At 38.0% G+C, this 13,848-nt stretch overlaps 1 protein-coding gene across 1 annotated transcript in view; it reads left to right on the forward strand.

The window, feature by feature from the left end:
- The first annotated feature begins 8,774 nt into the window (after positions 1 to 8,774).
- LOC114242670 (uncharacterized) overlaps positions 8,775 to 13,848 on the forward strand; it is a 41,357-nt gene continuing 36,283 nt past the window's right edge. Inside the window, exon 1 of the mRNA XM_028173923.2 lies at positions 8,775 to 9,726. Coding sequence (XP_028029724.2) covers positions 8,838 to 9,726 — 889 coding nt within the window. The 5' untranslated portion in view covers positions 8,775 to 8,837. The remainder of the gene's footprint in view (positions 9,727 to 13,848) is intronic.

The raw sequence follows: 13,848 nt of genomic DNA on the forward strand, positions 1-13,848 counted from the left end.
ACACTTCCTATACTATTTGTCAAATCAATCACTCTTATCGATATTAGAGCGAGTAATCGAGTGGAAAACTGTTATAGCCTTACCGATTATTAATAAACACTTTCACCTACCTATGTCAGGATATTGTGTGAAAAACGTGAAAACCGTGGATCTCTATGGCTTCCAAAACAAAAACAATATCTATATGAAACTTTGTGTTTTTAATCATTATCTAAATTAATATTGTCTAACTAACATCACTGTCCGTAGTAAATGTCACTAGAATTTTTAGTACCTACTAAACTTTCATTGATCATTTTTGCTGCACTACTTCAACCGTATGACTCTCCCGCCTTTTCTCCAATGACATTTGCTTGAATGATTATAGTTTCAAATGTGTACCGTAGTTTATGGGACCATGCAATTAGTGGCGAGCCCACTGAGTTTTCGCCCGATCTTCTCAGTGGGTCACTAGCTAGTCTCAACTGGTCGAAGCTAAAATAGCCTCTCAAGGCAATCAGCATAAGTAGGGAAAAAAAACAGTGGCGTGATGAAACTTCAGGTAAATTGTATAATTAACATTGATAGATAACATTGTGTCCATCCCTCTCTTCTCTTCTCCTTGTATAGGAAGTTCGAATGTTTTAGCTATTAGTTCGAATTCTCATCAAGAAATTTCTCACCAAGCAGTCACAACTACATCCAGAATCTCAGAGATTAGCTGATGATTGCATCGGATCACCGATCGGAATACGCACTACAATCTCTATTTCAGCTAGCCCTTATTTTTCACCCTGCTATCCAGTTATGTATTCTGTTTTGTTTAATAACAAAATTCATATTGTGTTAACGGTATCTCAACAGTACAAGTAACACACAAATTCAAGTTGTTCATTTGCCATACAAAACACGTAGCCAAACAAATCGAACAATGGGGCAACGTTGCGATATTCACAGGCAACTCTAATTAAACTCACTCTCACATATTAATGTGTATTGATGTATTACGTAATGCGATCAGCCCGCGAGCAATTTACGCTTTTGTTTAACGAAAATTGGGAAATGCAGACCTTTAGAGAAATCTCATTTTTTTATCTTCTTAGACATACGAGCATAGTAGTGTGTGGTGAGTGGACATGAGCTATGCCACAGCTAAGCTGCTGCCTACCGCTTAGGACTCCTTTCAAACTTCATTTTCAAACGGTCAAGTTATAGCAAGTGTCAAACATATGACCGTTTATTCTAGAGCCGGATTGTATATGGTAAGAATGATATCTGAGAATACTATGTAATAATGCAGATAATTTACTATGTAATATTGAACTCTATTCCGGCGATGGGTGCTGCAATGGTTAAAAATACATGACGGAATTAATCTAGAACAATCGTTTAAGGTTTTCGTGGATAGAAAACGTGTTAAACGACGCATAATATTAGGTATTACTCACTGCATTTTAAACCACTTCTCTCTATAGTAAATGCGAAATATGCTCTAGTACCTATTCGCTGGTATACTAAGGGGCTATCACAGATACGGACGAATAGATGAGCTAACGGCCTCAGCCTAAGAGAATTTGTGTAACACAAGCCCTAGCAAGAGCGGTGATTCGCAGAATCTACCACCGGCTCGGAATCGCGGTCAACTGAGAAGATCCGGCGAGAAACTTAGTATCATCCAGAGTCAGCTTACTTATTGTACCACAAAGCAGTCATTGAATGCGTCTGGTGTGAACAGACATTATGTTATACAATTGAGACCACGACCTCAAGACTCAGGGTGGATGGCGACATCCACACCATCATGTTTATGAGCCACTACTACTAGTGACTACTCCAGTGACTACTGGAGTTTTGTATTGCGTTTGGTAGCTACATACGCAATACAATAATAATAATAATAACTGAGAAAAAATCAGGCACGGTCATCTGGCCCTAATTTAAGATTCCCTGTGTTCTTGGTACCAGAAACTGACAAACATTTATATACGTTTAAATATATTCATATATAGATAATAAGCAACCAGACATAAAGCAAACAAACTCGTTCATCCCAAAAACTTTGTCCGATGTGGGAATCGAACCCACGACCTTCGACGCAACAGTCAGGAGCGCTAACTATTGCACCACCGAGTCAGTATGATAAATCAATAAAACAGTACTTTCAATTTTGAATAACCTCCTGGAATTTTTGCGATAAGCTGTGGTCACAGATTGAGATATTAATTGTCTATAGACGATAAATAGGATCAACAAGTTGATTATTTATCTATTATACTAATATATAAATCTACAGTGGTTTTTACGGATGTTCCGCTATAACTATTGAACCGTATATCCGATTGACTTGAAACTTGGTATCCGTGTAGAAAATACATGTACTTAATGGATAGGCTAATATTTATATGAGTGTTGGACTCCCTACACCAGTTGCGGGGGCGTTAATGATGAGAATCTTTGTGGGGGTGAGAAAAAATAATGTTAATTTTAAATGCCCAGCGAAGCGGACGGGTACAGCTAGTATTTAATACATTTGATCGAAAGTACACTCTACGTAAACTATGAACAAATGGTTTCACTTATTAAAAAATATAATTATTTGAGCTCTCAACACATCGACGCACACGTAGTGTTTGTACGAGACTCGCTCGTGTGAAATCAAGCGTTCACACCAGAAAAATACATCATATTGTTTCTGACATCACAACTAGTTAGCTTCACGAGCATCACTTTCATTCTACCGTGTAAACTCATTACGTAAGGTGAAACAGACAATGAACAAAACTAAATTTATATCACAAACTACTTTTCACTGTTACTGTCATTATACAGTAGAAGCTCCGTATTCACGCTTCCTTCATTCACAATTCGCGAATTTAAATAAAATACAACCCAATTCCTGTATTCCAGGCTAAAGATTTCTTTATTCACGGATCTAATCGGATTGATAAAAAGGTTTCCAATATTTAGGTACTCAACCGAATATCATTTATAATGGCATTTTTCCATCTTACCGGTTACTGTATTCGCGGGATATTTAAGGAGTATATACCCCTCGAAAAAAAGAGCTTTTAATGTATTATTTACGACATTTAGAATCCTTTACAGCTTTCGTAGTCAAAGACGACTTTATTTGTCGACAATTTAATGTTAACTAAAATTTAGTTATCCATAAAACATATTTATCGACAATTACGTTTCTTTGCGCACGAAATTAAATGAAATAATAAACGAGAGAGAATAAGCCGTTAAAATAATTCTATTCATTTCTACGGCTCGAGAAAGCCGAACTAAATACTAAAAATAATAAATTTATATTTCTAAGAATAAATATTAAAAACGTACACCGAATATCATCAATATTAATGAGTATTTATTTAGACCTTCGCGAAAACCAAATGAAATGCTAAATTTATTTCCTATTTCTTCTCTCTATTTATTAAACACATAGTTTCGTAAAAAAAAATCTGTGTATAGAGTTCCATAATAATTAACGTACAACCTAGAAATAGCTCAGGATACACGAATGGTCTTATTTGTGGTCACAAATATTGACAACATCAATACACACTGACATTAAATATCTATTTCTTATATGCTAGTGTCTTCGATATATTATGATACTAGCGACCCGCCCTCGCTTCGCTTCGGAAACATTAAAACACACATGAAACCAAAAAAATAAAATAAAAAAAAAATTAAAAAAAAGTAGCCTATGTTCATCAGGGACAATGTCAGCTTCTAATGGAAAAAGAATTTTTCAAATCGGTCCAGTAGTTTCGGAGCCTATTCGAAACAAACAAACAAACAAATCTTTCCTCTTTATAATATTAGTATAGATATTAATTACTAATCTCAAAATTAAATGTCATTTTGTACGTTGTTCATTATTAGCTAATTCATTAAAAATATCATATTGAAACTGTTTTAAACCCACGACTGACGTTGCTTTGCTAAAACATTTTTAATAATCTAGTTATATTTCCAACTAGCGACCCGCCCTCGCTTCGCTTCGGAAACATTACATTTTATTATTGTCATTTACGTATTGCCGGTGACGCCGCGGGGCGAAGCTAGTCTAAAAAAAGTAGCCTAAGTTACTCCTTATATCATCATCTACCTATCAGTGAAAGTCCCGTCAAAATCGGTCCAGCCGTCCCAGAGATTAGCCGGAACAAACAGACAGACAGACAGACAAAAATTGTAAAGAATGTTATTTTGGTGTATGTACCGTATATATATTCCTATGCATGTAATAAAAAGCGGTTATTTCAATATTACAAACAGACACTCCAATTTTATTTATATGTATAGAAAGTTTCGCATCAGCGTCATATACATTTAAAAAAATGTAAAACACAGTAGAAGTCTTTAAATGTCGAGACCTTTTATGTGATTACAAGCGTACGTATTACGTGCAACGTAACGTACAAAAAAATATTAAAACCAGGCCACCTGTAGTGTTACGGGAAAGTTAGCAAAACGATATTCGATTTCGTGGAACTTGTAGTGTTTGTATAACTGCTCACACTATTGACCTAATCCTAATAATATTATAAACGCGAAAGTTTGTAAGAACGTATAGATGTATGTTTATTACTCTACCATTCAAAAACTACTATATGAATTTCGATGAAACTCTACAATAATATAGCTTACACATCAGAATAACACGTAGGCTATAATTTAGAAAGATATAATGTGAATTGCCCAAAATATAACGATGTGTCAAGTAAGTCGGAAAAAATCTTCCATCTCATTCTCGTAATCTTTTTTTACCACCTATGCTGATAGCCTTGAGAGGCTATTTCAGCTTCTCCTTGACGTGTAGGTGAGCTGACGGGGCTCAAGCGGGAGTATTGCTAACACTGGCATTAGCAAGAGCAGTGCTTCGCAGAATCTACCACCGGGTCGGAATCGCAACCCGCTGAGAAGATCCGGCGAGAAACTCAGCAGACTGATGTATGGGTTAGGTTGCACGTCGAACTTTTTATCGAGTTCGACGAGTACGGTTACCGTAGTCCCTAAGTCTGCTCCTAGTGTTAGAGCTGAAGGCTTCTAATGCAAAGGTTATTGTATCTAATGGATCCGTAAGGACGTGATCCGTAAGTAGGGGGGGGCAGTAATGCGTTTCGGCTTGAACTGTCGGGAAAATGTTGTTTTATAAAACTGAAACTTAGAACACATATTTTTACTGGTGGTAGGACCTAGTGTGAGTCCGCACCAGTAGTTACCACCACCGGCAGAGTGGTGGTACTCCTGCCGTGAAGCAATAATGCGTTTCGGTTTTAAGGGTGGGGCAGCCGTTGTGAGGCTTACTGAGACCTTAGAACTCTTATCTCGAAATGGGTGGCGGCATTTACGTTGTAGATGTCTAACACCAGGTGGGCCGTGAGCTCGTTCACCCATGTAAGCAATAAAAAAAAACCTTTTGTGTTAAGGTTTGTTAAGTATTTAAGTCTTTGAATAATACAGGCTCCGGTAGCCTCTAAACACCAGATTTCGCCTCGGGAATAGGTAGAATGATAAAACCCGCTGAAGCCAACGGCTCCCGCGTGGAACAATACAATAGAATTTCTCCAAACCGCAGCCATCGAGCACCGGAAACGGACACTATAATGAAGAGAACGCGGTGAGGGAAAGCAACGCCGTGGCTTATTGATCTGTGTAATCAATGCGCCTTGTTTACATAACTCCTTCATAACACTTAAGAAAGTAGTACAAAGGATTGTACGGGCTGATGGACTGTGATTACGTTGCGACTAATAATGCTTGAATTAACGTACACGTACCGCCACCAATAGAGAGGGACGGAGAGGCCTCTCAAAAGCCGCAACCAAGCAATAAGACATATGTACATAGCCACGACCACTCTTTTTCACTTTTATTTTTTTTACTAGCAATCACGCCACGTTAACTGGTCCCGTGCATATATTTAAGAAAAATACATTTTATATTTACCATACAAATATCTTCCCTTGGCGGGATTCAAACCTGCGACCCCCTTGTGTAGTGACCATGTCACTTACCACACGGCCGTTTAAATGTTATGTGTTTGATGTTTGTGTTGAATGATGAAATTAGCGTAAGTGTTTGTCCGTATTATCAAGTGGCTAGGGGAGAGCATAGCTATAACAGCGTACTGGCAGAGCTATCGTAACTGACTGCTTCGCGGTAGAAATAGGCAACCCCTCATCATACCGCTTGTGCGCTGTTAATATCACTGCCAGTGAAGGGTAAAAACTGAAAAATTTTCACGGCAGGAATAAACGGAACGGTAGTAGCAACCCGTGCTCTCTACTCGCTCACACTCTACCAGTTGCTCAGTTTGATCTTGGAGCACGTACTTCAGGCACAGTGAGTGCTTCTTCAGCGTACTTTTCTTCATTGAACTCCTCCCTGCGAATGGGCTGCAGTGATCTTCCACTAGGTAGACTTCAGTCCGTCGACCCATTCAGCGAATATTAAAATAAATTTGATAATAAGTCATCGTGGCCTAAAGGATAAGACGTCCGGTGCCTTCGTATGTAGCGATGCACCGGTGTTCGAATCCCGCAGGCGAGTACCAATTTTTCTAATGAAATACGTACTTATCGTTCACAATTGACTTCTACGGTGAAGGAATAACATCGTGTAATAAAAATCAAACCCGCAAAATTATAATTTGCGTAATTAGGACCTCTTGTGAGTCCGCGCGGGTAGGTACCTCGGGCCTGCCTATATCTACCGTGAAGCAGTAATGCGTTTCGGTCTGAAGGGTGGGGCAACCGTTGTAACTATACTGAGACCTTTAAGCAAAAAAATAACAATAATAAAGTTCCTTAAATTATTATTTTTGTTTTTGTCTTTAAAATCTGTGTTATACATAATTATCTAATTAACGCGCATACAAGGCTAGCACGCTACAATCACCGACCAAACATAAAGTAGGACATTGGAGTATTGCCTAAGCCTAAGATATACAATTATTTGTATACAAATGTTCAAATTTATGTTCAAAACAAACGAGAGCGATACTGCGAACATTTTTCTTATGAAATATCTCGACGTAAGGCAAAAAAGCCACATATTTTAAACAGAACATTTAAGCAACTCTATTTAGATGTATTGAAGAACAAATAGATTGGAGAATCTCTGGTGCATTTATCCCGTTTATTATCACATAAACAGTTCCCTATTAATATAATTTATTGTTTAGTCAGTAACAAAAATAGTTTGGTAAACAAAATAAATATTTATACCTAAACAATATAAACATAAAAATTCATACGTTTTTTTGTTGCATCATCGGTCTTTAATACGTGTGCAAATTTTCAAGATAATCAGACGTATTGCAGTTGTGAAAAATTACATTGAAATATTCCGTCCAGTAAAAATATAAATACAGATCAAGCTTATGATTGTATTAAAAAAAAAACTAATTGTCGCACAAATTCTGCTATTTAAGACAAAATTAAATATGATCAGTTATTTTACTGGTGGTACGAGGTATTGTAATCGACTTGATGTTTTCTTGGAACTAGTAAAAAATATATTTAACTGAAAAAATATTTAGTTGTCTGTAAAGTCCGTTTATAAACGATAATTTTAGGCGATAAAGTTCTTATCAGAACTTTTCGAGCTGCTAACTTAGACGTCACGCGAGAAGAGAAACAAATGTGTCACAGGCCAACGCTTGAGCTTACACGTCATTTCGGATCCTCCGAATCCACTAACGGTGCTTTTAGGTACCCCAACCACCGGTCATCGTTCTCGTCGAACCCGTCGCTTGCGACGAAGGGCTCGACGAGTAAATTAACCCTCAGACACAGCCCACTGAGTTTCTCGCCGGATTTTCTCAGTGGGTCGCGTTTCCGATCCGGTGGTAGATTCTGCGAAGCATGGCTCTTGCTAGAGTTCGTGTTAGCAACGTCATCAGGTTTAAGCCCCGTGAGCTCACCTACTAGCTCGGTGACCCTGATTTGGTTTCTCTAGACCATCAGCTTAGGTAGGAAAAAAAAAGCTTGGGCCGATCGTGCCTCTCTATCGGTTGTGTGCGAGATCGCACGCTTGCACGCTCAGGCTCAGGCTCAGGCGTAACATGACAATTTTTCGCGGGTGCAGCCGGAACATATACAACTTATTCTGTATAAAAATTTTTTTTTGATGGATATTATTATACTCCTTCATAGGAAATGCAAACCATCCGAGGCAATTAAAAATAATGTTAGCCATCCTATAACACGGTACTTCTACAACACGATAACAAGACGTTTAAAAATATTTAGATAATTATATTATGCACTATGAACAAAAAATATAAGAGAATAACCTAAATTTTAGTGCTCATTTTTATATATAATAAATAGGTAACAAAATACATAGAGGCATAGTTGAGATGTTTCATTCAGAAAAAATACTCTCCTTTTTGTACTGGCTTCTAGTCACATAACGGGGTTTCGCACAACACGCGAATTTCTAGGAACTATCTACCGTGTTATAAGAGGTTTACCTTTACTCAAATGCTACGTTGCCTCAAACGAGCAAATGATTTTATCCTATAGATTACGAGTATATTATTTACATTTAAAACAATTAAATTCCATTATGGGCAATTTAGTCACGAGTCATAATATGATTGCAAGACTTAATCAAACAAAACATTGCATATCAATAGAGCTGATCATCATCGTAATGGTTACGAAAGGGATAATAAAGAATGCATATTACATCAGTTGAACTACACGTAGGCTCGGATTATGTTCTTGATATCTGTTGTTCTACATAAAAAACCGGTTTAGCTCGGCGCGGGTCAACGAGATGAAAACTTTTTCGAGTTTGAAAGGTCTAACACGAAGCGATGGTGTTCCATTACAAAATGGATGAAGAAATATGAAGTGGATCATCGAGTCCGGCGCCCTAGAAGGATGGGGGGCCCGGCTGCGCACGGAGCTGTCGCGGACAGTGAAAGTGTTGCGGCTGAGTCTACGTTATGTCACCGCGAGGCAGTCGGTCCTGTTAGTCTGCTCGAGTATGCTGCAGTGTGCGCGCCTCTGACACAACCCGGCTGCGCTCTCACAATGTGCGCGCGATTTACGACATTCAAACGAATTAACCATTATCGAAAAATGACTCCTTTAGTGTTTTTATTTGTATGTGTAGTTTTAGTTAATAGTGCCGAACTATCGAACGGGAGAGATAACGTCAGAGAAGAGAAGTTGAGAAGCGGCTTAATAGATGCCTTTCAGAATATCAAGAAAGCCTCCGCGAAAGGCGGGATTGATGACGAGAGTCCCCTGACTTCAGACCTCGTGGGGTCTATGATACAAGCCCCGAACACGAGCAGAGACGAGAAATCGACAACCGAAGACTCCTTCGACTTGTTCGCTGATGATGACGGTCTCTCCTTTGCTGTAAACAGCAAAATGGAAGATGAACAGAAGCAGTCCACGACGGAGAAAGCTCACAACGTTCAACATATTGTAAAAACGACAAAACTAGAGAAGACAACTTCGAAACCGAACAAAGACATCTTCGGTAAATTAAACGACTCGATCAGGAGTGCGGTCAACGAGTCCAGGATGGCCCTGAAGAGGGACGGTTTGAACATGACTCAGTTCACGGGTATTGAGAGTATGCTGAGGGTGTTCGACGCGGAAATCCTCATGAGGCAGTGGAGAGATATACAAGGTGCGCTCACAGGGGAGTGTAAGAAGGAGATGCAGATGTACGTCGATGGACTTCATGAAAAAAGACTATGGGCTTTGAAGAGTAAGTGCTCTTTTTAAACTAACTATAGAATAGAGTATAAGTTCTCGATTGTTTTTTTTAAATCGTACGTTTTTCGATATTTAAATCCATAGATAAAGGCTAATTGCTAGAAATTAAATTAAATATGACATTTCGAAAACAAAAAAAAATGAAAGAAACCAAATCAGAAATGTCAAACATGCAAATCCGTTAATTCATCAAGTCATAAATAAATTTGAAAGTTTTAGATGAGCACTTACGTAACGTGTGACTATGAGCAACATCGGTACGTAACAAAATACATTTTATTGAACATTAAGTGTATTAATAACATTATTGATGATAGCTTGTGACACAGATTATGTAAAATGGAGAATGTTAAGTTGGTATTATAGGCCTCTCAGATAGATAGATGCATGAATTTCAACATAATTATTTTATATTTTAACATTTTGTGTAAATAAAAGATTCGTTGTAATCTTTATTCTCACTTCTATTCTAGGAAATTTGAACCATATTTACGAAATTCAATTAATTAAGATAAAGGTTATTTAAGATAAATTAAGGTAATATACAAGTGTCAATAAATAACAAAATATGTCAAACCTAATCATCAAATCCGACCACGGCCCGCTTAGCTGACGATCCTTGAACTTGACTTAGATCCGATTGTTGTCAAACTTCATCGGATCTGCTGCAGGACCAATGTGATGATTCCGTGAAAAGCCTATCCATTTGCAAATAAGTACCCGCCATTCAACAGAAATATTCATAACCTAACCTACAAAGCTAAAAAGTGGTGTTATTTAAGCGAATGAAAAAAAAAGCTACGCGAACATTGTGCAAGTAAATAAAACGGTTTTTCTTCTTATTAACATCTTAGTTCTGACCCAGATCGGTTACGCAATCCGAGCCGGCTGCCGGACACTCGACGGTATAATTTCTGCTCTGAATATTTGGAAACAAAAAAAAAACGAACGCATCCGGGGCTAAGCGGTAGTATATAATCGACTTTTTGTATAGTTTGAGATTTTAGGGCAAATTGCAGTATTTGACTTTTGACTTACGCAACTAACTGTGATCAACTAAAGACACAGTCGCTTGTATGCTTGGCTGCATATCGTGAGCCCTTGTGAACATAATATTCGTTAGGCACAAATTACTTTTAGAAAAAAACGAACTGAGAGAGAGCCACAGTAGCAAGACTGATACAACTTTGTTCATACGCGCTGTTTTGTTTGTTTGCAAAAAAATATCTGTGGCCTCAGTAGGTTACTGTATTTTATGGAGAAATTGTCTGTTTGTAATACACAAATAAGGCTTCGATAAGAACCCTTCACGACAGAACGACATGTTAATGTTGACGATTATTATACAAAAGAGCACTGAAAAATCATGATTCAAGTACATATTTTTTTTTATTTTTTTTTTATTACACTTCATGTAAAATTTACATTGGCGGACTTACGGCCTGGCCACGGGGATCGGCGGTGCGAACAGCGAAGCGGTGGGCGAGGCGACCATTCGCGCAGCACCGTTTGCAGGCCACGGATACTCACGTTCGCCGCCGCGACTAGTAAGGAAGTCCGACAGCGAAATGTCTATATCGAAATTATCTCGATATTGCTTACAAATTAATAGTTTTTTGGTTCAGGACCTATTATTTGGAAAAGATTGTGAAGTACATGATTTGAATAAGAATCGGAGTATACCTATAGATGGAGAATTCCACAAGAAGTACGAGAAATACTTTGAGTGGCTAGACTTCCAAATAGCTGGTCTAGCTAGTATTTCAACTATTTTTTTTTATTGCTTAGATGGGTGGACGAGCTCACAGCCCACCTTGTGTTAAGTGGTTACTGGAGCTCATAGACATCCACAACGTAAATGCGCCACCCACCTTGAGATATAAGTTCTAAGGTCTCAAGTATAGTTATAATGGCTGCCTCACCCTTCAAACCGAAACGCATTACTACTTCACGGCAGAAACAGGCAGGGTGGTGGTACCCACCCGCGCGGACTCACAAGAGGTCATACCCCCAGTAATTACGCAAATTATAATTTTGAGGGTTTCATTTTTATTACACGATGTTATTCCTTCACCGTGGAAATCAATCGTGAACATTAAAATTTGTTGAGTACGTATTTCATTACAAAAATTGGTACCCGCCTGATATTCGACTACCGGTGCATCGCTCAACACCGGACGTCTTATCCGTTCGGCCACGATGAGTTTAAAAATATTAAAAAAAAAATTAATAAAAAATATAAAATAAAAAAATTTCGGCGTTCATTTTTCGCGGCGAAAACAACTAAACTCATTTAATCACTGCACTATTCGCCGCGACTACCGCTCGACTCCGTGGCTTGCGCCGTCCTTATTCATGCATTTGTTTTGCTCGCCCGCCGCACCGCGCGATTCGCTCGGTACATTCCGCCGGTCGCTTCGCCGGTCGCCGGTGCGCGTGGCTTGTTAGGTACATTTCTATGCGCTTGTTTTAGTCGCTAGACGCTTCGCCGTTCGCACCGCGCGAATATTCGTATCGGCGAATGTCCCGTGGCCAGGCTGTTAATGCCTAAGGCATTCTCTACCAGTCAACCAAAGGTAGTGCAGAGTAAATAGTGGTAGGTGCAATGAAATTTATATTAGGTTACGAATACATACAAAAAAAAGTATATCTACACATATACAAAATCACATATACATATACATACATACATATACATATTCATATTTTACTGTGTTTTTTGTTTCGCACGCAATGTAATTATTGAATTTCGCGTCGCTTTTGGGGTAGTACGACAAATGAATTTCGACAACTACAATGGTATTAATAGTACATATTTAGTTTCTTGAATTAATATTACTTTCTGTTTATTATAGTTTTTATTTTATTTGATCGAGAGTAGTAAAGAACCAAAATGTATGATGCTCTATGCGAATAACGCCGAAGCGTGAACGAGTTTCACTAGTCCTCATAATGTACATAATAATATAATTCTTTTGTACATTTGTTAGTCATTCAAGTGACGGCTGGACTAAATTTGATGACGTTAGAATTACAACTTGTCCCAATAGATGACGTTGCAATCAGGTTGTAGACATTTTTTTTAAGAATCTTCGCGTACTCCTTCTCCTTCATACTCCTTACCCCTCGATATTTGAACCCCTAACTACTACACATATGCTCAAAAAGTGTGAGATAAAAAGGAAATTAACTCTACTAATTTGGTGACGCAGATTTTAGGTATTTTTATTTATTTTTAGGGCAAGACAATGGCTCCCTCTAGATTCTTATAAAAAATGTTTCCTACCCGCATTTAGGCTACGAAGGGCTACCAATTAGACCACAAACGCTTCATGTGAACATATAAGTATTATTCGTGATCGTACTTAATTAGGTATCCTTATTTAACGACTAAATTCCTGCGCGTTTGTAAACTCATTAAGAAGAATCACAAAAGAAATCGATTTTCTTAATATTTACTCTGCAATCGAGGTCAACTGCTATTTACTTTTGATAAGTGAATATTTTTGTAATACTTTAACATTTATTTGTGTGATACGAATGGATTCCTGAACCTATTTCCCTATGTTCGTCATTCTTTGAAAGAAACCTCGCTTTTGAAATGTGACTGATTCGTCTGCAGATGCCATCCGTAAACTCCAAGACGCAGTACGTTTAGTTGTTCAAATCCTCGCTCCATAATAAATATGTTCGGTTAAGTGTTCAAGTTTAATTCAGAGAAGACCAATTCTAAGCCTTAACTGTCGGATGCCATGAAGGCTGCAAAGATTTAAACACATTGAAACTCCCATTTACAATTGCCATTTTCATCAGACCTCTTTCGAATTGGATTCCCCTTTCCTGCTATTGTAGTAAATGGTATCGCTATGCTATTTAAGCATATATTTTTGGTTGGTACATTTCTTTATTTATTGAGCAAATGTTTAATTTAGTTCACAGCCCACATAGTGTGAAGTGCTTACCAGAACCCATCATAAAGTGAATAAGATGACCCATCTTGAGAAACGTTGTTGTATTACAACAGTTGTTCTACCATCCGAACCTTAGCCCAAGATTTATTTATGGCAGAAATAGGTATGATAGTGGTACACACCAATGCGGGCATAATATCAGT

The sequence above is a fragment of the Bombyx mandarina genome, chromosome 15, assembly GCF_030267445.1.
Source record: "Bombyx mandarina strain Sakado chromosome 15, ASM3026744v2".
NCBI classification, from domain to species: Eukaryota; Metazoa; Arthropoda; class Insecta; order Lepidoptera; family Bombycidae; genus Bombyx; species Bombyx mandarina.